Genomic DNA, 24619 nt, shown 5'->3' on the forward strand with positions numbered 1-24619 from the left:
TTTTTGCCATTCCTTCCCAAGCTCCTTCATGACCACATTTTTAAATTCTTGCCTGCTTATGGGTATCTTAAATAGCCACCTTCTCATTTTGTAGAGCATGTTTGGTCAGCCATCATTTCCAGGTATTCCATTACGACCAGAATCCATGCTGTTGTTACACAGATACCTGCTCGTATTACTTCAATAATTAGGAGCATTATTTCACTTATGTCATTTCTGCTTTCTGTAGTCCTTGTTCCGATGATCATTATGCCTGACAAGGAATTGGTTAAAATTACAGCTGCAGCCAGATGCACATATCTTAGCTATGTTACTGCCAACATTATCCCCATTAGTTCAGCTATCAGAACAGTCACATAATTCAATAGCCTTTTATATTTCTGGATTCTGAGACTAGGAACACAGAAGGCTGTTCCCACTCTACCCATGCTGTCATCTTTTGATCTGTCTGTATAGATTTGGTAAAGCTGGCTCTGTTTTTCATAAATAAATTCAAATTTTTAATTGGTCATAATGTGTATTTTTTTCCTTCCCTCAGTTTTTTCCATACAGTTCTAAATCCACTTATGAATATATAACTGTCCAGCTGTAATTTGATTTCCCATGATTAAAAATGTTTAGTTCTCTCACTTTTTCTTTTTTTTCATAACTCCTTTATCCATTTTTTGGCCCTGATATTATGAATAAGTCTGTGACAATCCATATAATTTTGTCTATTAAGGTCCCAGCAATCCTCATTAAGTCTTTTATGTACTTCTGTTTTCATGATTCCCTTTTACCTTTGCCCAAAAGGTTAGATCTAAGAAACACATACTTATTTATTTATATAGGTGCTTCTCCAGTAGCTATTTGCAGCACACACAGAGGTGTTATTGTGCCACATGTCAATCACAAAACTTGGGCCTGGAGCAGTTCCAAGATTTTAAGATTTGTTTTTGAGGCTGAACCAAAAGCTTGGCATCTGTAGTCTTAAACTAGTCTTATCAATGCTCTGTACATAATCATCATCTTCTTCTTATCTGTACCCCATTTGTTCTGAGCTACACCTGAAAGTTCATCCTACTTTTACACTTTTGTATGATATTATCTATGTGACCTTTCCAAGTTAATATATTATCAAACACTACACTTAGGTACATAAACTTTTGAACTCTCTGAATTTTTTCCACCATAAATCCTATTCTTCCTTAATTTTTCTTTCTGGTTCAGAGCATTCCCTTAGTTTTTACAAGTGAGAATTTAAATCCCCAATTATTTCACCACTTGAAAATTCTCTGGAGTGCCTCATTTGTCTTTTCCATGACTCCTTTATATCTTTTATCAGTAGTCTATATAGCACGATTGTCTGCAAAAAGGGAAATACCTATTCCCATTTGCACACTTTCCAGGAGGTCATTCATCATAACGGAAAATAAAGAGGGCTGATAATACAGCCTTGTGGAGTCCCATTTGTAAGCTTGTAAGTTTTTGATAAAGCTGTTCCCACTTTAACTTGTCCCTTATCCACTGAAACTTTATTCAAGTTTGTTTAGTTTATACAGGAGGCCTTCAATACATAGCATGTCATATGTTTTTTTAATGTCCAGGAAGACCATTACCATAAAGTTCTTGTTCCTTATGCTTTTTTTGTATCTCTGTAGCAAGACTGGGATCAAGTTGACCTAAACAAACTGGAGGATTGGGCCAAAAGAAATCTAATGAGGTTCAACAAGGACAAGTGCAGAGTCCTCCACTTAGGAAGGAAGAATCCCATGCACAGCTATAGACTGGGGACCGCGAGCTGGGCAGCAGCTCTGCAGAAAAGGACCTGGGGGTAACAGTGGATAAAAAGCTGGATATGAGTCAGCAGTGTGCCCTGGTTGTCAAGAAGGCTAATAGCATATTGGGCTGCATTAGGAGGGGCATTGCCAGCAGGTCACGGGAAGCGATCATTCCCCTCTATTCGGCATTGGTGAGGCCACATTTAGAATATTGTGTCCAGTTTTGGGCCCCCCACTCAAGATAGAGAGACAGCGGAGGGCAACCAAATGATTAGGGGGCTGGAGCACAGGACTTATGAAATAACTGGGCTTGTTTAGTCTGCAGGCACCAGCTTACTGACAGCAGGTCAATAGTAGATTCTGAGGGACAAGTCCTGCTTTGAGCCAGTGTCAGAACCCTATGAAGATCTAGGGTCCACCAGCTTACTGACAGCAGGTCAATAGTAGATTCAGGGACAAACCAGTGTAGCAGGGTCCACCACAAACCAAGGCCAATAGCAGAAGCAAGCAGGCAGAATGCATCATTGCTTAGACAACTCTCTATGCTGCCTTCCTTGTTTATATACCAGCCTGAACCAATCAGTGGGCTGAGGGGGCCACCACTCAGGCCTGGCTAGGCAGTACTTCTTACGGTGCCTAGCTTCACAGGGTCCTCCAGCAAAAACCTCTCCAAAAGCTTCCAATGGCAATGTGGAAGCATCCAAAGCCCCAATAGTCCCAGATTCTAATCCCACAGGCTCTTACACCTTGTTTCCTAATTGGTATCATCATTCTATTAGCAGCAGTCTTTCCCCACATATATCATTATAAAACCATAATAGACTCTTAAGGCTCCCTTCTGACAAATGTTGAAGCATTTCATTACTTATATTATGTTCCTTTATTATGTTATTATAGAATGCGCCTAGGTTGTCACGTGTACAGTTACTGCATAAATATTCATTACATTTAATCTTGAAAAGGCCTCAATCAGCTTTTTGAAATTCCAGCTAGGAACTATTTTATTTTTGTGTTTTTGACATTTCCTTGGCCTTGGTACTCAATAAGCGTAGGGAAATAATCACTTCCCATTCTGTCTTCTTTATGAATTTCCAAGCTGCATTTACTAGCTATATTTGTTGCATTTCCCAGATCCAAAACAGAAAAAGATCCATCCATCAAATTAAATCTAATAGGTGCTCCTGTATTTATTACTACAAGGTTATGCATATCAACAAATTGTTCTAAGCATTACCATTTGGTCAATTTTCTTCCTTTCCCATAGCTCATAAGACTATTAAAGTCTCTGCAAATTATGATTTTTTGACATTATTAACTAATTTCTCTAGTTCTGAAATAACTAATTTTTACATGTATTATAAACATTATAAATCCATGTATACGTGTTTTTGTTTTACATGGGACTCTCAATACCATTGTATTCTCTGATAGCATCTTCATCCCTCCGGAATATGTCATATCCCAATAGACTGAACACAAGTTCACTTATTAGTCATATGTCCTGCACACATATCAAATCTGGCTTTTTCCCCATTTCAAAGATGGCTTTTTAAAATGTCTGCCCGTGCTATTATTAAGCTATGCACATCCATCTAAGGATCATTAAGACTATTTAAGTTGTATTATTGCCTGAATTTAAGATCATGTGAATGCAGTCTATGGAGAGGTTGTCTGTCTTTAGATATTTTTCTGCTGCTTTTAATTGTTTCATTACTCCTTCCCCCCCACCCCTCCAGTCTGCAAGGTGCAGTTAATTACTTCTATAATGAACGACATAAACTTCTCTTTACCTACAAGCAATATATCATTTCTCATTCCTCTCATATTCTCCTCCCTGACCAGATATGTGGTTTTCTGCTTCTGTACATCTTTTCTCTTATTTATTTATTTATTTTTCTTTTTCTATTTTCTGCAGTGGTTACCTTTTGGTAGCATCTGCATATGATACTTTTTGCATACTTTTAATTTTTTCTATTTCTCTAGTTTGTTCTGTTACTGCACATCCTTTATACGCTACACTGTGCTTTCCCCCTCAATTGCTGCATTTAGGTTCAGTTACTTCTACACAGTTGTCATATGAGTGATTACCTCCACCTGCACCTCATTATTCCTTTACAAATGGCTATCGCATGTCCAAACCTTTGAAAATTATAGCACCACACAAGGTGACCACACAAGGTGACTAAAAAGACTGATATCCCATTTAGATCCTATCCGGAAATGTCTACCTTTAAAGGTTACAAATACAGCCATAGATGGCTGTGTTTCTCTCTCCTACTAAATAAGCATTTAACAAACAATACTTTATCTTTACCTATACTCTTTTTGATATCTTAGTCAGACAATCCTAGTGACACTCCATACTTCTTCTTCTTGCTTCCAACAGTAATTTAGGCAATTGACAAGTAACTTTCATTTTCCCTAAGGTTACAATTTTAAGACATTTTTCAGTTTGCTCCTTAGGTGTATGGTCTATCAACAGATCTCCACCCTGCTTTCTTTTAGCTCTTTGTATGTCACCAACACTTCACCATTTTCAGGGAGTTAACATCTCCAGTTTTTGCATCTTCTGTCTCTGATTTGACAATTATAAAATACTGACTTTTATCCTGTTTTCATTTCTGTGTATTCCTTCTTCAAACCCAGATAGATCTAGTCTTCTTTTTCTTCTCCCTGATCTGAGACCAGTCCTCATCCTCTGCTTCTTCTCCTTCATAGCCCAAGGAACCTTCTCTTTTCCCCACCTCCACTGTCAATTTCAATGTTCAGCCTCATTTCAGTTGGGGGCCAGCCACAGCCCACCACCCAGCCTGTTCCTACCGCCCAGCCTCCCCACTTTCAGCCAGTAGCCTGCCTCCAGATGCCTCAACTCCAAGCTCCTGCCACAGCCCAGTCAGTCCTCTCTCCCCAACTGAGCTGCTTGCTGGCTTTTTTAAAATCACATGAGAAGCCGCAGCTGGGAGGTAGCAGATCAGTGACAGGTGAGGCTGGGCCCAACTCCCCTTAAAGGGCCAGCCACCCTGTGATACAGCCCCTCATCAAAGCTAATAGACTCATTTTAATGAGAACGAACATTAACCAAATATCAAAATGAAAACATTTCTTATGTCGCTAGAGACTTCTAGGAAAGCAGCTCTACACACACTGTTCATTTTCTACATTCAATAGTCCCTTCTAACATCTAGCACAATAGTGTGGCATTTCAGTACTCAAGAAATGGCACCATGGGCCAGGGGCAGGCATACAGGAATGTGTCTCTGCTCAGATGGCCAATGGGGTGGTGGCCCAAAGGCAGTTAGATGCCTAAGTCCTGGTCAGAGGGAGGTACCTATCTCCACATGGGACTCACAGCTGTGAACCTCTCCTGGAGCTGGGTGCCTAAGCCAGCCCTGTCTTGTGAAAAGCTGTGGGGAGATGGTGGTGAAGCCTCCCCTTTACATCCAGTAGCCCAGTAGTTAAAGCACTCATCCGTGCTGTGGGAGACCTAAATTCAAGTCCCTGCTCAAGCAGAGTGGAGATGTGAACCCAAGTCCCCCACATCCCCGATGAATGCTCTAACCACTGGGTTCTCTAGATATTGGACTAAGGCATGGGTGCTGTCTTTTTGTGTTAGATGTATTCTCAGCATGTCTACTGGCTTGGGTCCCACAGGGGAGAAAGGCAGGGGAACCCCTAGTTAATGAATCCTGCCAGGGTTTATGAGTTAGGCGCAGAGCAGCTTGGCAGTGTCAGGATTTAGGGACTTTGCACATGCCCACTGGTGGAAATGTAGGCACCTCTCAGACTTAAGCAGTAGAAACTTAGGCCCCTAGAGAATTTAGACACCTGCAGGGTTACACAGCAGCTGAGCAGAGGCTTTGTGAGTGCCAGTGGTGCAGGGGCACAGCTAGAATATAAGGAGTGGCCTAGGTTACCTACCATGTCCTCACCAAGCCACCATCTCTCCTTCTGGAGCAGACCCAGGTGCAAAAGAGGAGGATGCAGTGTGAGGAGATGGAGTCATCACCCCTCTCCAGGCCCTTGCTCCTCCCCTCACATCAGAGAGACTGGGACCGTCCTTGCCCGCAATCGTTGTGCCTAAATGTTGGACTTAGCGGCCTAAAGGGGGCAGTTACGCATCTACATCCCTCTTGTGAATCTAATGCCAGCTCTCTAACATAGAAACCTCTTCTAGCTTGCAGTGCATAAATAAAATTTTAAAAAAGGAGGCAGAATATTTTCTACCAAGTGCACCGAATGCCTATTTGCTAATCTTTGAGTGTCAGTGACCAATATAAAAGAAGCTGCGTCTGGACAGTTTGTTCTTTTGGGACAGTCCTCAGCATGCCTTGCTAAGAGAATATAAATAATGTGTTGAATTATAATCTCTCTCTCTTTTGAATTGAATTAGACATAAGTGTTCTCCAAACATAAACAAAGTGATACAGCCTCTCAGCAAGAACATACAATCTTGCAAAAACCTGTAACCCTCGCACTGGGTTACCACTACAACCTGAAATACTAAGATGAAAGTAAACAGAAGATCTTTTGCTTAATTAATTTAAATCCTATATACTGTAAATTCTAGAAACCTTCTCCACAATAGCAAGAAGGTGACTTTATCACAGTGGTCTGTAAACCCTGTTTGTTATTAGACCTTATGTCAAAATAGTTTTCTTCAAAAGCAAACACATTTAGAGCTAAATTTACAAATACTTTCTGAGATTAATTTACTTTATGTTACACACAATAAACTGCTAAAATCACATTATTAAAGTTGCCAAATCAAGCACTCTAAAGTTAGGAAATGCTACAATTAAGATGCAACCTTAATTTAGCCACTTGATTCGTGTGCATTCTGATAAAGTGTTTAATTACTTGATCACGGTATCCTTGCCTCATTTAGTGCATACACTGATGACGTTCCCTTAATAAGCAGTTATTCAATATTTATCTTCACAACAACCCGATGAGGTCAAGGAGTGGTATTATTCCCATTTTACAGATGGGGAGCTGAGGAACAGAGACTAAGGTCAAAAGTGTCCATTAATTTTGTGTGCCCAGTTTGAGACACCTGGGACCTGATTTTTCAGAGTACTTAGCATTATATACCAATTAATATGCTCCAAGAACAGCTTCCATTGATTTCAGTGGCAGCTGTGAATACTCAGCACTTCTGCAATAAGACCAAAGATCTCAAATCAGGCACCCATATAATGAAGAACACACATTTAGTGATCATCTGTGAAAAGTTGGTTTAAGTGACTTGTTCAGCATCAAACAGGAACTCTGTTGCAGAGGCAGGGATAGAATCCAGTTTACCAGGCCAGCACTCAACTGCCTTAACCACGAACTTGCCCTTTCTATTCCAGTCACCTCCAGCCCTCATTCACTACACACATTCCAAATTCTGCAACAAATGAGGCACGGGTCCTACAGTCTGTTTCACTACACAACCCTGATTTGTCCCCAGAGCAGTTCCATCCTGTGCAATGAATGAAACAGGGGCTCTTTAGAAAAAATAGTACATGTTCATATAATGAAAGACTGTATCATAATGCATACACACAAGGGGGCAAAATTAAAGCTGTACAGGCAACCTGAATTCTGGCATTTCCTACATTTTGAGTGCCTGACTTTGCGACTTTAGTAATGTACTTTTAATGTCATTTTTTTGTGTGCGTAATTTTCTAGGTTTAAAAAAAACCTCTGAAAAACTAGTCCCAGTCCCCCATCTTCCCAGTTTCTTGTTCAATTCCCCTCCCCAAGCCAACTGGCTCCCCATCCCAACCCCCATTTCTCTCAACAGCTGCCAGTCCCTATCTCCACACACCAGTTCCCAATCCAGGTTTCTTTGCTCAACCAGTCCCAGCCTCCTTGCCCAGCCAGTCCCAGTCTCTGCCTCCTAGGCTTCTTGTGCCAAAATGCTCCCCCCAGCCTTCCTCTGCAGTGCCCTTGATCCAACTTTTGTCCACTCTGCATTTTGAATCAGATGGTTTCCTCCTCCACGCTGTCTGGGTGCCAGCATTGGGAAACCAGGAAAGACAGGCTCTCTGATCAGAGTTCCAGTGCCTGGCCCCACGCTGGTCTGGAGCAGCTGTGAGCAACCATTATTCAGAAAGTCTTCCTGAGCCCCTTCGCTCTGGGCTGGAGCATGTGCAGTCACTCTGGAATGGCATATGCTCAGTCCAGTCTCACATAGAAGCTGTGAGGGGATGGAGGAGGCTCAGTCACTCTATAGGGCTGGTACATGAACAGTCTGGTCAGCACTACTAGCTCCGTGCAAATAGACAGGCTCCGTGCAAATAGACTCTTGGAGAACGTATCTGTTAAGCACTAGCAAGTCTCTACACAGCATATGTGAACTGTGATTTTTCGAAGGTTTATAATCTGGTAAATCCAGAGTAACTTTATCTGCTTCAGTGGCATTATTATGGATTTACCTGAGAGAAACTGAGATCAGAATCTAGCCCCAAGTGGCCACTGCATTTTGGACTTTTGTATCTGACTTTGCAACACATACTTGGTGTTATTAAATATGTGCCAGAATAGTAACATACTTACTTTGGGCCGAGTGTCAACCACATATATGAAATTGCTTCCTGGATTTGCCTTTCTGATGGCCTGTAGCATCTGTTCATCCTCAAGGCACCGAGCACTGAAGCCAGACAAGGGCTGACTGCTCCTGCAGATTGAGGCCTGCATTAAAACAAATAACAGCCCCCCATGCGTTTAATGTGCATTAGTAATTTAATACATGAAGTTATTTACAAAAACAGTAGGAAATGAACAAAATAACCCCATTAGATGTACAATGAATAGGAAGAGCAGAGCATTATTATTAATTAAATGTAGCTGAATATTAATAATCTAATGTTGTTGTGACCCTAGGCCACACTGTATTCACACCCTACATACTTCTGCAATGATTTGTGTACAAAATAAGCCTTGTGAAAAATTATTTGAAAACTAACAACACTCTGGTCAATAAGATCATTGTAAAATATATGTAACAATGCTGTGTGTAAAATTATAGATGCACAGTGATATTATGCTTTAAAGTCACTAAAAGGCATTTAACCAAGCATGTCAGGAGAATCTGATAAATGGGTGTGTCCAGACAAAAGAAAGAGGCTGACACCTCAAACCAGGTGTGGCCAAATTCAATAGGCTATTCATTTGTATTGGAGGTTGCAGCAGAAATATATCATTTGCAGAGCAGCAACCAGCAGCGGGGTCAGGAATCTACCTGCTTGTTGAGTGGCTGTTGGTGTCCAGGCTGTGAGCTACAGCACCAGAGCATTTAAGGCACCAGAGTTACAGGGCAGGTGGTGACACACCCTCGCACCCCACACACACAGCTCCACACTTACATTGTTATCCTTACGGTAGTAGGAAAGGGCTGGGAAACGTCTTCTGCTCCGGAATTTAGAGCTCCCCACAATGATGTGAGCAGTTGCCGATTTTGGTACATACACTTCAGTAGGGTATGAGTCACAGACCTGCCAAAGGAAACGGTTTGCTTACTTTTGTCTATTCAGATAGAACTTAGCATGCATGTTAACTTTAACCATCACTGTTGTAAAAGCCAAGTAACAATTACACACCACCCTCATTCTGAGGATCCTAAAGTGTTTCACAAACATTAATTATGCCCCCATGACAGGGTAGTCTGTCCCCTTAATGGAAGAGGGCCTAGGAGTCAACCCACCCTACCACATGGCATGGACCTTTAATATTTTGGGACGCCTGATACATACAGAGGACCAAGGAGATACTGGTAGAAAGGAAGTGGTCTGGAAATAAGGAGTGTTTGGAAGGAAATCCTGTTACTGTTTCTTTAAGGGCCTAAGACCAGGAGCCTTGCAGAGAGGGCAGGGCAAGGCTCCCCTCTCTCCCAGCCAACTGGTATGAGCTTTAGTATAGCTGCTGTCTCCACCTTCATAGCAAAGGAGATACCACTAAAAGGAGGCTGTCTGCTGAAGCCTCTGAGCATTGATTGGGGGAAAAGGCGTTAGCTAAAAGAGAAGCTGGCGAGGCCCTACAGCTTGTCTGCATCACAGCCCTGACTCTAAGAGGAGAGCTGGAGAGAGGTGAGGGGGGGCTCCTGTTTTAAGGAGGGGAAACCAGAAAGATTGTTTGAAGTACAACCCCCATCTCCAGGAGGAGGGTGGGCTTCTGTCTTAAGGAAAGAGAAGGTGGCTGTCTGATGTACAACCTAGCTGCTGCCAGAGAAGCTGGGGAGGGCCTTAAGGAAGGTCCTCAGCAGCAGGCTGGGAAAAAGACACACAAAGAGACAAAACTCCAGGGTGGAAGTAGTGGAGGCTGTAGGTCTGTGAGAGATGGGGACAAACCTGGGGGAAAGAGGAGTAGATCAGGGAAGTGGCAAGGATTGGCAGGAGTGGTCCTTAAGCTGCCTAACACAGGGCTCCTGGGCTGGAACCCAGAGGAGAAGCTGGGCCTGGGCTCTCCTCCCCCTGCAAGAGGGGAGGCACTAGCCTTGGGACTGAAAGAGGCACAGACAGATGAATACCAGCTGTGGGCCTGGCATAAAGGCCAGTAGACTCTGCGGTTTCTGTTTGGACTTTTCTGTTACCTCAGAAGGCGACTGAACTGAAAGGTGACTAGGTGGAAGGGCCAGGCTATGGAAGCTGCAGACCATTGCACAACCAGACCAATGGAGAAGGCAGCACCAGAATAGAAGAAGCCCTGCAATGCCATGTCCTGGCATGAGTTGGTGCAATGGTGGCATGTTCACCATATGACAATCCCTCAAAGCACCTCCGTCAGGTAGGAAATTATTATTAGCCCAATTTTACAGATGGTAAAACTGAAGCAGAAAAAAGGTGGAGTGCTATATTTTCATGTATCCAATAACTTTGTGTGCCTCTTTCAGTGCACAGGATGAATAGGGGTTCTGGGAATGAAGCAGGATTGCGTAGTAAAGGCTATTCTATAAGATCCCCTGTCTTATCAGTTGCAAAATTTGGAAGGTATGCAAGAAAAGAGCCAGGGGATTGCAGGAAGAAAAAAGACAGACTCATGGTTATGCAGTTGAATGCTGCTATGGGGAATCTGGCCTCTGCTACAGAATTCCTAGGTGATGCTGGGTAAGTCACTTAAACTGAAGTGTGCACAGTTGCTGACTAACTGTATGTTTCTCATTTTTTGGGTGCCCAACAGGAGACACCTGAGACTAGATTTGCAGAAGTGCTAAGGCTCACAACTGCAGCTGAAGTCAACAGGAGCTCTACTTTGAATATTAAAAGTACAATCAAAGTGCCAAGAAAATCAGTTCCTAGGCATTTCTAATTGGGCATCCAAAATTGATGGACACTTTGGACAACTTTGGGTCTATTCTCTGTGCTTTAGTTCTCTAGCTGTAAAATGGGGATAAAAATACCAGCTACTCTCACTGAAGTGTTAAGATTAATTAATAGTTGTGAAGCACTCTAATGGTATGATGAGCACCACAGAAACACCAAGGGGGGAATTAATAACTTTGTATTCAGTGCTGCATTTGGGTACTGTGTGGTTAACAAGATCAGGGGACACAAATTGATTGAGGAAAAAAAGAAATATTTAATGACTACTCATTCCCTGATGAGGCGGGGTCCTATGGAAAAAGATATGATTATGTAATTAGACACATGAGGGGACTGAACTGAGGTTACACATGCAACCCTAATTCTGGCATTTCCTAACTTGTGAGTGGTTGACTTTGCAACTTTAATGTTCTTTTAAGGTATTTCTTTTGGATATTATTTTTCAGTGTCCCAAGACAGCACTGAATTCTTGTGATTCTTTACCATTGTCACATGAGAAATCAGTTTTGCACCAATGATGCCTGGCTCCAATGGAGTTATTTCTGACTAAGTGAGATCAGACTCAGACCTGTAGTTTCTGTGGCATGAAAAAAAAATGTTTGACCGATTTTTATGTATATATAAAAAACACTTATTTATTTATAATGTATATTACTTGATATTAGATAATAAAAATAACTACTTTGTCTCTTCCTTTTGTGTATTCTTCCTTCCTTTTTCTCCCTTTCCTTTCCTTTATTATACTTTTGTTTCCTTCTATGATCCAATCATTTCCATAACTTTTGGGGTCTAATCTCCCTTGTTTTTCTATAACATTTCATGATTCATCTTCCTTCTCTGACCTCTATGTTTGCCATAAACCAGAGGTTTTCACCTCTTCCTTAGCAGGCCTCACTTGTTTCTCTCTCTCCACCTCCCCTCTCATTTAGCAAGTGGGAAGAGAAGGGTGAACACAATCCCCTGACACCTGTTTGCAACATCAGCCCCGCCTCCAGGGGTAGTTGTAATCCCCAGGTTGAGAGCCCCTGCCCTAAATCAAGTCTGATGTCATTCTATTTCCACAATTTTATAATAAACATATTCAAACTTTCTATATTAGAAACAAAACAATTAAGTTCTGGCAAAACATACACTCCCCTCCAAGGAGGTCTCAAAACCCCAAGTGATTTTGCGTAGTATGTGTACACTCCAGTGCCAAGGCACAATGGGAGGGAGCTAAAATGTATTGCCAGGCTTACTTCAGAACTGGTTTAATCTCTTATCTCTTCCCATTAAATGTTACATAATCACCCTTTTAAAGGTGGAATCAGACAAAGGTAGGGCAGGATAGGAACAGCAACTAGCCCAGTGGGAAGGAGTAGAATTAAGATTTGTGACTTGTCAGACCATTATGATAAGATTCCATCACACACAAACCTCAAAAGGACTGCATGTAATTTTAGGAACAAGAAGGTAGGATATTATTAAATTCATTCTTTCAAACTAACGGCTTGTGTAACTATTATATAGAAATTGTTTTAAAAAAATACTCTCATTGGCCTCAATTCAGCAAAGCCATTATTCATGTTCTTAGCTTTATGCTTAAATCTATCCCAGTGCAGCAAAGCAGTTAAACTTGTGTTTAAAGTTATTTTGACAAGTCACTTTATCTCTTTGTACTTCCATTTCACATTGATAAAATAGAGATAATGAGTCCTTTCTCCCACTCTTTTTTTTTTAAACTGTAAACTTTTTGGGACAGGGACTGTCTCTTATTATGATATGTACAGCACCTAGCAGAATGAGACACCTGCTTTGGTTGGGGCCTCTAAAATCTACTGTAATACAAATTATCATTACATACTTGGTAGTCTCTGTTTACATCACTGATCTGCCAATAATTATTTGGAACACCCATCCGATTATATTCTTCATTGAGACCCACAAGCTTCCATCCTTGTTCTCGCTCTTCTTTATCTAACTTTGGGTTGAATGAGAAACAGTACAGCTCTTCATATTTCACTGAAAAAGAAAAGAGGCAATTAGGCAGGACAATAAATCTGAGCTGAGATCAAAGTCTCCAAAAGCAAAGCTGGGATGTTATTCTCTGTATGGCTTCCCATTCAGAATAGTATGTTTTGCTGTGCAAAAGCCCACATACCAGCATCTAATCTAATCTAATCATCTAATCACTTAGAAGTTTACTTTGAAAATAGTAGATTATACTGTTTGTGTTGTTTTTTTTAAACTTTTACAGAGCTGTATTATTATTATTATTATTATTATTATTAATACAGACCTGTGTTATTGATCCTATTTGCAACATACTAGCTTTCCTTTGCAGCTCAGTTGTAAACATCCTGATAGCTACCACAAAGGTGCAGTTCCAGTGCTGACATGCTTCCATGCAAAAAAGAAAACTAAGATCAAGAAAAGGATCAATACATGTGCTCCAACAGAATTCTTTCACCAGAGATAACTTAGACTTTTTTTTTTTATTAGTGGATTACAGATCCAGTGACAAAGACAATGGACCACATCATGAAGTCTTCACTGGGCTCAGTGGTAATGGATCAATTCTTAACTCTTAATTCAAGTTTTACTCTGCACTCACTCCAGCAAAATTTCCATTAACTCAGAGAGTTTCGTATGAGTAAACACAGCAGAATCTGTCCTTGAATGAAAAGCAATGACATTCAAGATACACTGACTACTTTGTAACGGTATGAACATCTTATTTATCTCAATTATTGCATGTATATAATTTCAAACTCTTGTTTGCATAATGATGCCAATTCTCACATTATTTCAGTTCATGGACATATAATAAATAAAATTTAAAATAGTTTTAACTTTGTTTTAAGAGTAGCTGTATTTATGCGAATGAAGTGACTTGATTGGATTTCAAATAAACACAGTATTTATATATAAACAGATATTTTATAGCCAAACTCCACTGCCAGCAAGTATTTTTGTGGATGAGCTGGTCCTACCATTCTGTATATAAATTGAAGAAAATTGGTGATAAGAACTATAACTCTAACGCATCACAAGCTCATATTTCACCCTCTCACTGTAAGGTCCTTTTAGCTTTTGGATCAAGGATTTTAGTGTATAAATGAACTAAAGTACACTGAATTGTGGTAAGCTGAGTCATATCTGTTGTCAAAACTTCACTATTTGATAAATCTGTTTCAGACTATAACTGTCTTGAAATCAAACAGATTTAAATACAACCCTCAGTTTCTTCTATGTTATGTCCTTGATAAGCAGAATAGTTCAAAAAATAAAGAACAGGGACATTTTATGTTTGAGTTTAATACAAATAGTTTTCATATTAACTTCCATCCTCTTCTGCAGCAAACATTTACTTCCATTTTATTATGGGTGATATCTTTTTTTACATGTAACTAAGCAATAGACTATTTAAGTTTTGATTAAATATATAGAATATACAATCCAGGGGAAAAAATTAATGCTAAACACATCTCTGGCTTCTAAAGACATGATGGTTTCTGTAGCTAAAAAGCTTGTGTGGTTTATAATGTTATCAGAGTCCCTTGGGGGAACTCAGTTACCTTTTTAAAAACAATTAATAAATAAATGGACAGAAAGTAAGGAAAGTTCCCTCGTTAAATCTTTACTATTCAGGCACTGAACTCAAGATCAGCAAAGTCATTATTTAAAGAGAGAGAAAAAGAGAGAGAGAGAGAAGATGACTGAAACACAGTTTGATAGCTCAAACTTTGTTCTGTGTTTTTTGTTATGGCACAGGTTTATGAAAGTTGAGTCTTAGCTGTGTATAATTGTTAAGATTAACCTGAAAAAAGTAACTTCAAATAAAAATATTTGGCTGGAATCCTGACATTTATTTTGCTCCCCATTTGCCAAAACATGCATTAAACTAGATGAATAAAACTACACTTCAGATATTCCCTTTCCACTGCACCTGCTCACAAAACTAAGTGGAAACTTTCACAATTATATCAAATTATAATATATATTGGTTGTATGTAAATCTAGCATGACTTAACATTTCGGATATTATTATTACATGGTGGTATGTAAAGCTTATACAAATGCATAGATTGTTTTTTAAAGCTTAGTTAACATTTACCATCCATAATATTTAGGATCTGATACAACACTGTCTGGCATAGTCATTGAGCCAAATTCTGCTGCTGTTGTACAAATTCAAATGGTAGTGTGACACAAAGTGGTCTAATTAAGCTAAAGGGTCAAATTCTGCTTTCAGTTATACCTGTGCTGACATGTACATTAGAAGTTGACAGGTACAAATGAAAGTAGAATTGGGCCCTTTAGTTTCATTAGGCTACCTTGTGTCACAAACTGTTACAAAAACATTACACAATATCACCACAGAAGACGGAATCTAACACAGCTTCATATATAGTATAATGCAGGAATAAAGGTATGTGGGGGAGGGAAAACAGAGCCTAACTGTACCAGAGTTTCCCTCCTGGGGCTGACAGGCAGTCAATAACGCTACAGCAATTATATTATCCATGAAAAGGGTGTAGCACACTGGCAGACAGAAACCAAGGATAGAAGAGTTGTATCAACGAGTGTGGCAGGACAAATCCTGCTCACTTTACAATCAGTCCAATTAACTTCAGGTGAGTAAGATTCCCATCCACCAACAACGATGTCAGATGCTTTGCTGATAGGGGCAAAATATGCTGCTGCTCTGCAGCTATGCCACCCTCCTGGTTCAACTGGTGGAAAACGTGATTGGATCCGCAGGGTACTGGATAGCCTCAGAAGGAAAGGGGAGGAGGAGTCCATGCAAGGGTAGGCCTCTAACCCATGCAGGCTCTTTTCCCCCATTGGCCAGCCAGAGGGAGATGGGAGCCAATTGGCTCCCCTCCTTGCCCTCCCCCCAGTCATTTAAATCCTTGCCCAGGATTTTTCCATTCCTCTTGCTCCATTTTAGTTGACCCCACTGTCCCCTTCTATAGTTATAATATAAGAACTGTGATTTTAGGATGCTGTGCGTGACCAATTGCCCATTTTAGAGGTCAGGATATATTTTTTCCCATTGAGGCCAAACTGGAAGAGGCCCAGTAAGTTTTTTTGGCTTCATCACAGCATCATGGAGGCACAGTTAGGTTCAATAGGAATAGGGTTTCATATCAGTAATGTGTAAGAATGTTTTATTCAACACAACTTACAGACAGTGTCCAGTGCAGATAAAAGGCCAAAAGGGCCACTGCCCAGAAATAAGAGACCTGGGATTTGACCTCTGGTCTGCGGGATAAGGGGAAAGAGACCTTACATCTTCACAGACAGAGGTCCCTTTTTGATACCTTCTTTCTCCTTCACAGGTAAGAGGGATGAGAGGATTCTGCAGAATGAGCTAAATCCTAGGGGAAGGCTGAGGACTGTGTGACCTGGGTTATGGTCTATATGATAGAAGCCTGTAAATCCCATGCTAGACTCATTTAAATGCTTGGTACAGGGAGATGGGGTAGATAGTGTCCCTCCCCAGTGTTAAGTTTAACAGAGTTGTGGCCTACTGCTTAAATCCATCCTTTGTATGTCCTCATTCACCTATTTGTCCTGCTCAAGTTGCCTCTGCTATGCTACCAATGAATCTGCCCAACAGGCATTTATTTCTCAATAGCTGCCTATTATTAAGATTGTATTCCTGGTCACATTTGTTCTTCATTGTGGCATTCCATAGTACTGCCACACCAGGGTCAAAATCCATCTCCACTGGTATCAATATACACCTTCTGTCCCCTCAAGGAAAGGAGCATTACAGAATCTCATTTTTTCCAGTCTTGTATGAAAACATGATGAGAGGCTGAAGCCAGTGGAGTTAATCCAGATTTACATCAGCATAACCAGGAGCTTAATTTGATTAATTGTTTCTGTAATACACTCCAGTTACTTTCACCCTACATCACCTAGCACACCCAAATACATGCAGTCCAGTATACATATTCCCATCTCTGGTGTTCCAGTTATAGTAAGCACTTTACCAAGTTCAACTACTAGTTTGGCTTGCTATGCAATTTTTTCTAAGACACCAGAGAAAACTGGCTTTAACAAGCTTTCTTGTAGCAAGATGAAAATTAATGTTGATATTGTCTGTTTTGCGCAAACTGTAGCAATGTTTCCTTTACACAGAGTTCAAAATAATATTAAAAGACAGAGCTGAACCTTGTGCTTCAGACTTGATTGCTTGCATTAAACCAGCGTGCATCCAGCATCCTTTCCAATTAATTCTTAAGATAACAGCACAAACATAGGAGAAGATGATGGACTCTGCTACAATACTTGGACTCTCACTTTCAAGGGTAAAGAATCAAAATTACCTTCAGTTGCACAGTTGAATTCAGTGTTTTGAAACTGACAGTAGATCCTAGATCTGAACATGTTCAAAATGCAGATACGGGTGGAACAAAATACAGATTCACTGGTAGATTAAGTCACCTAGCGGCCAATATGCATAATCTTTATACAACACATGCTATGCAGCTTTTCTTTGATACCTGGCAATCTGTATTCAGCGTAGAAAGAAAAAACACTACAACAAAGTCTGACATATCTGAAAGATATATTGTAGCCTTTTTGCAACAACTGTAAACTGAATAGGTTATAAATTCAAGGCACATTCAATAAGGCTCCCAAGTTTAACTTTTAATTAAACATCCTTAAAGCAGATGTTATTCACAAAGTGCTGTCACAAAATATTACCATTGATGCTGTAAGGCCAAATCTTTCTCAAACTTTCTTATGAGATACTTAGCTTAAAACAAACTATTCACTTTCTAGCAATTTTTTTTGTGAACAGCCTACACTTACCATTATTTTAATTATACCCCATTGTGCTCATTGCCCTATTTTCCCATACACAATTTACATGGTATATTTGGATGAAATATATCTCCAAAAACTGCAAAGCACAAAAACACCCTTTTACACAGCTACATTTTTCCCATTGTTTCTATCTCCTTCATGGCAAGGATTATTTTTTTACTGTGTGCTGGGCACAGTTGGAGCTTTGGGGGGCTATCATGATGTAAATATTTACTCCTAATATGTCTAGTTCAGTTAAGTTAATTCTGTAAAATTTTATACTTAAATTAGTTTATCTTGAAAAAATAAGACAATAGGAACACTATATCCTCGTATATACCCTAGATGTAATAGAGGTGAAATTGCAAAGTACAGACAAGGAATATGCAAGTGTGAAACTGAATTTCATTTTTCCTTCCTTTTTGAATGTTTTCCAGAAATTTTAAGTACAGAAAAAAGAAAGGCTGTTTCATATATTGCAGCTATGATATGAGAACACTAATATTACAATTGACAGTTTTTTTTCTTGCTGTATACAGATTTGCAAATGACAAGAGTGGGGAAATGAAACTTTCCCTGCTTCACACATATGGCTGAGGAGTGCAGAAAACAATCTAGAAAAGTGCCACTGGCCAGACTGAACTGGCGAGGGGAGAGGCAGCAAATCACTTTCACTTAAGTTAGATCCAGCCATTTGAGCCCCATCATGGGATGGCACTCACAGTAGACTGCAATTGTTCACAGCATGATCATGGGTGTTCTTCAAGCTTTTTGTGGTTGGCTTCTCAGTGAGGATCAGCCACATTTCAAAAATGCGTGGAAAGGTTATAATTCTCTGTTAAATTCTTTTGGACTTTCTATAAGGGATAGCCTGCCATTAGCCCAATGCTTCCCAGCCAGTACACGCTGGTGACTTCTATCTACACATGCCCATTGGCTTTGTTTGATCTACTGACAGCATTAGCTGCCCCATACATGTGCACTCACTAACACTTACTGCCACATTTTGGCTGCCTCTTGTATGAGTGCTGCTGGTGGAGTGAGAGGAGCCTCTCCAGGCAGATTACAAACAGAAACTGCCCTTGCCCTGCTGGTGAGATTCTGTCAGCAGCTTTTTCAAACAGCAGGCAATAGTCCAGTAACAACCTCAGCTGCCGTCAAAGAGCATTCAATCAGGGTAATTGCTTACAAGCATTCAAGTCTAGTGCTTCACTCTCCTTCCATACCTGGCCGTGCCAAACGTATTAAAGATATGTAAACATCATGGCAATCTCTTTCCTGAGGTATGATAAACTGGATGATCTGGAAGTTCTTGCAGCGAAGCAGCAAAGGGCAGCCAGTAGCAGTTGTAGCCTGTTTCTCAATGGAGGAAATTTGGCTGTGAAGAACCTGAAAAAGACAAAAGTTCATGGAATAATAGGACTGGAAGGGAGCTCGAGAGGTCATCTAGTCCAGTCCACTGCACTTATGGCAGGACCAAGCATTATCTAGACCATCCTTGACAGGTGTTTGTCTAACCTGTTCTTAAAAATCTCCAATGATGGAAATTCCACAACCTCCCATGCAATTTATTCCCATGCTTAACTACCCTGACAGCTTGGAAATTGTTCCTAATGTTCAACCTAAACTGCCTTTTAAGCCTGCTGCAATTTAAGCCTATTGCTTCTTGTCCTATCTTCAGAGCTGAAGGAGAACAATTTTTTCCCCTACTACTTCTTACAAAATTTTATGTATTTGAAACTGTTATGTCCCCTCTGTCTTCTCTACTCCAGACTAAACAAACCCAATTTTTTCAATCTTCCCTCATAAGTTATGTTTTCTAGACCTTTAATAAATTTTTGTTCCTCTTCTTTGGACTTTCTTCAATTTGTCCTCATCTTTCCTAAAATATGGTGCCCAAGAACTGCACACAATATTCCAGTTGAGGCCTAATCAGCATGTAGTAGAGCGCAAGAATTACTTCTCGTGTCTTGCTTACAACACTGCTGCTAATACATCTCAGAATGATGTTTGCTTTTTTTGCAACAGCGTTACACTGTTGACTCATATTTAGCTTGTGATCCACTATGATCCTAGATCCCTTTCTGCAGTACTCTTTCCCAGGGAATCATTTCCCATTTTGTGTGTGTGCAATTGATTGTTCCTTCTTAAGTGGAGTACTTTGCATATTTACTTCAGACCATTTCTCCAGTTTGTCCAGATCATTTTGATCTTATCCTCCAAAGCATTTGGAAGCCCTCCCAGCTTGGTATCATCCACAAACTGTATAAGTGTACTCTCTATGCCATTATCTAAATCACTGATGAAGATATTGGACAGAACCAGACCCAGAACCGATCTCTGCAGGATCCCACTCTATATACTCTTTCAACTTGACTGTATATCATTGGTAACTATTCTCTGGGAACAGTTTTCCAGCCAGTTATGCACCCACTTTATAGAAGCTCTATCTAGGTTGTATTTCCCTAATTTGTTTAGGAGAAGCTCATGTGAGACATATCAAAAGCCTTACTAAAGTCAAGATATCCACATATACTGCTTTCCCTCTATCCATAAGGCTTGTTATCCTGTCAAAGAAAGCTATCAGGTTGGTTTGACATGATTTGTTCTTGACAAATCCATGCTGCCCCTTACTTATCTTATTATCTTCTAGGTGTTTGCAAACGGTTGCTTAATTATTTGCTCCATTATCTTTCCCAGTACTGAAGTTAAGATGACTGGTCTGTAATTCCCTGGGTTGTCCTTATTTCCCTTTTTATAGATAGGGCAAATATAGTGCCATTCTCAGTCTTCTGGAATCCCTCCTATCTTCCATGACTTTTTGAAGATAATCACTAATGACTTGGTTATCTCCTCAGTCAGCTCCTTGAGTATTCGAGGATATACTTCATCAGGCCCTGGTGACTTGAAGACATCTAACTTGTCTAAGTAATTTTTAACTTGTTCTTTCCCTATTTTAACCTCTGATCCTATCTCATTTTCACTGGCATTCACTATGTTAGACATCCAATCACTATTCACCTTTTCAATTAAAACTGAAACAAAAAAGTCATTTAGCACTTCTGCCATTTCCATATTTTCTGTTATTGTTTTTCCCCCCTCATTGAGTAATGGGCCTACCTTGTCCTTGGTCTTCCTCTTGCTTCTAATGTATTTGTAGAATGTTTTCTTGTTACCCTTCATGTCTCTAGTTAGCTTAATCTCGTTTTGTGCTTTGGCCTTTCTAATTTTTTCCCCACATACTTGTGTTATTTGTTTATGTTCATCCTTTTTTGTAGGACTTATTTTAAATTTCAGATCATTGACGATCTCCTGGTTAAGCAAGGGTGGTCTCCTGCCATACTTTCTATCTTTCCTACGCAGTGACATAGTTTGCTCTTGTGCCCTTAATAATGTCTCTTTGAAAAACTGCCAACTCTCTTGAACTGCTTCTCCCCTTAGACTTGCTTCCCTTGGGATCTTACCTACCAACTACTTGAGTTTGCTGAACTCTTCCTTCTTGAAATCCATTATCTTGATTGTGCTGTTTTCCCCCTATCATTTCTTAGATTCATGAACTCTATCATTTCATGGTCACTTTACCCAAACTACCTTCCACTTTCATTGGTTTTTCAATTGGTTGTGCCAAGCAAAAACAACACATCTGTGGTAAGGAGAAATAACACTCTCTGATCTTCCATGGCCAAACCGTAGCAGAGACATTTTGGAAATTCCTCACAACCCTCCTCTTATAGCTCTTTCCTCCTTTCTCCACTTCCAAGTGCAAATGATAAGAGACTGACAGCTTGTGTTATAACCCAGAAGAAGCTCTTTAATGCTTCAGATATTCAAAGGGTGTTGCAAAAGCTAACTAATTCATATCATCTAATTGCTTTCTTAAAATGTAAATTAATGGTTATAAAAAGAGACATCTCTTGAACATGAGAAGTTGAAACAGTGCTAGTTATATAAATAAATAAATAATCCAGGCCAAAACTTGGACCCTTCCCATCAGCAAAAGCTTAAATAATTTATCTTCTTGAATGATACAGTATAATAAAGGGGAAGATGTGGAAATTGGAGGGAAGAAGGACAGAATTTATGGTTAATATCAAATGGGCAATAGAATTAGTAACTAAACTACAGAAAGACACACAATTTAATGAGGGAGGCACATCAATACCTATATACATATAGATAAATTAGACAGATTTGATAAAATAGACAAATTGGATGAACAGACAGATAAACAGGTGGACAGAGATACTAAATTACCTCTCTGTAGGGGAACACAGAGGGGAGAGGAAGAGGGAGAAAAAATAACTGATACCGCTCAGACAGATATTGACAGCAGTAAGGACTGTTTTTTAATCTTTATGTAGGAATACAAATTCAGAACAGCTCAGGATTTCTGTCCTATTCTTGTCACAAGATACCAGTAATTCTACAGTTTGGAATGGTGTTCCCACTGTGATTACTGTAGAACACTTTAATATTTTTATGAGGATCCTTACATTTCTATTTTTATTACTGTGTTTCCAATCCCAATTCTCTTTGAAGATTCTTAAATTTATCTAGGTAATTACATTTTCAATCTAAAATTCAGATTCTGACTGTATTCAGAAATATATATTGACTCATTTATCAACTTTAAGCTAATTATTTTACAAATATTATTTATTGATACTTTGCCATGGGTTTACATAATATTTTACTATGAAAACTATTTTTATTTAAAAATAAGACAAGATCACCATTACAAGATTACATGAAAAAATTAGGTCTAATACATAATCAATCATACCCAAGTTTCTTTACGAGTTTCAGACACATTTTCGACAAAGATGACATGAGTAGCTGTTAAATACAAAGTCCCCAGTACAGCTTTCCTGGAAGATATACGATCAATTAGGCGGACGTTTTCCACCTAAACAAAGAGACGACATATAAAGAAAGAAAGTTTGATTAAGACATGAAAGTCTGTTTTTACTGTAGAGCAATCCCATTACCTATACTTGTACCCATGACAACAAAGTGAATCAAACAGTTTTATATGCTAAAACATACAGTACATTTACCATTCAAACAAAGAACACTAACTGAATTATAACACAGAGGTTGTTCCATTTATATAAACTATTAAAATGGATCGTAAGACTGAAAAATATTTTGACAAAAATACATGACTCAGTGAGTGACATAGAATCATAGAATATTAGAGTTGGAAGGGACCTCAGGAGGTCATCTAGTCCAACCCCCTGCTCAAAGCAGGACTAACCTCAGCTATATATATATATATATATATACACATATATATATATACACATATATTATATTATACCTGATACTGGGTTCCTGCCCACAGATTTCACTTAAGAAAATAATCTTCTTTGTATAGCACTGTGATTATTTTCTTTAACAGAACAAACAAAAAGTACATCTGGGCCCATACTCTGCCATCAAATACATTCTCACATGCAGCATCCACAGACCGCAGTGGAAGCCATATATGCATTCCATGTCCTGTGTTCAGTTTCCCACATGCAACCCCATTCAACTGGACAGGAGAGAAGAGGAGTGACTTTAAACTGGAATTTGGGGCAGCTGAAATTAGAGATGTGAATTTGACCTCAAGGATGTGATAGTTCTTGTTTTTCTTTGCTATGATGTGGCTGCAAAGAATGCTGTTTGTTCCCCACTAAAAGCCCATGAGGTAACCAAAGCACTACTGGTTCTTAGATCAGTGCAGAATGAGTACATGGGGAATAACATTGAAAACAAGCAAACTCAACATTAGGATAACCAAGCTATGTGTAAATAATGATGGAAAATAGCCTCAGCATGGAAAAACTATGCAGAGAAGCACAATTTAAACTGCTTGTAACCAGAAAATGTTAAGATAAATATACTCTATAATGCAAAAGCATGACAAGGTGTTCCCCAACACCTTCAAAACCAAGTTCATTTGATGCTGTACAGAATGACTGTTTATACATGGGGGTATGTGTTACAGGAATTTAGAGTTACTTTAATCCCCACTTGGTTTTTCTTATGCATTTTGGTATTAATAAATAAATCATAATCATAAACCCTAAGAACACATTAGGACAATACTCTTAGGCACTGTGAGAATTTTAAGGAAAGTCAAAGGCAAATAAGTCCCTTTGACTTACAATGTAGTCCTACAATGTAGGAATTCTGTGGGTTTAACAAAACCCCTGATTACCACCAAACCTCCAGAATCTGTTCATGATCAGGATTTATTGATGACTCACAAGGATAAATTTTAGACAGTAGCTTTCCCCTTTTTATGATTAAAGATCTTGTGTGTTGCAGAAGATATTTATTTCAAACAAACAAACAACCCATCCATAATGTAATACTGAGGGATAATAATAATTGTAATAAAAAACCCTATATGCTTAAGGAGCTTGTTGGTTGAGCTCTGTTCTGGAGCTATTACTTTGTATTAATCAACCTAGAAAGCATGCCTTTCCTAGTGTAGTCACGCATAGCTCTGTACAGTCTTAGTAACAAAGTCTACTTTCCTTCCAATGCCAGCACAACCTCAGTAAACATTTGGTATCAAGCAAAAGAGGAGATACCATGAAAAAACCTGAATGTCATACAAAACAGTGATTCAGATACAAAGTATCTGTAAGCTGCCACTCTAAAAAGAGCCATCAAAAAAACTGAACAGAAAAAATTAGGCTTGTCCAAACAAAAGCAGGTACCTAAGGTATAGTCTGGCAAATGGGAAATCTACTCTAA

General features: G+C 39.4%; 1 protein-coding gene across 1 annotated transcript in view; it reads right to left on the reverse strand.

Moving 5' to 3' along the window:
- Positions 1 to 24619, reverse strand: part of MTMR7 (myotubularin related protein 7) — a 69684-nt gene that overhangs the window by 28071 nt on the left and 16994 nt on the right. The window contains exons 2-6 of the mRNA XM_067530567.1: positions 22653 to 22775; positions 19096 to 19258; positions 12909 to 13066; positions 9113 to 9241; positions 8304 to 8438 (exon numbers count right to left, since the gene is read on the reverse strand). Of these exons, the coding sequence (XP_067386668.1) occupies positions 8304 to 8438; positions 9113 to 9241; positions 12909 to 13066; positions 19096 to 19258; positions 22653 to 22775 (708 nt within the window). The remainder of the gene's footprint in view (positions 1 to 8303; positions 8439 to 9112; positions 9242 to 12908; positions 13067 to 19095; positions 19259 to 22652; positions 22776 to 24619) is intronic.

Source organism: Emydura macquarii, unplaced genomic scaffold (assembly GCF_026122565.2).
Source record: "Emydura macquarii macquarii isolate MOO-44397 ecotype Brisbane River unplaced genomic scaffold, CSIRO-AGI_Emac_v2 contig_3108, whole genome shotgun sequence".
NCBI lineage: Eukaryota > Metazoa > Chordata > Testudines > Chelidae > Emydura > Emydura macquarii.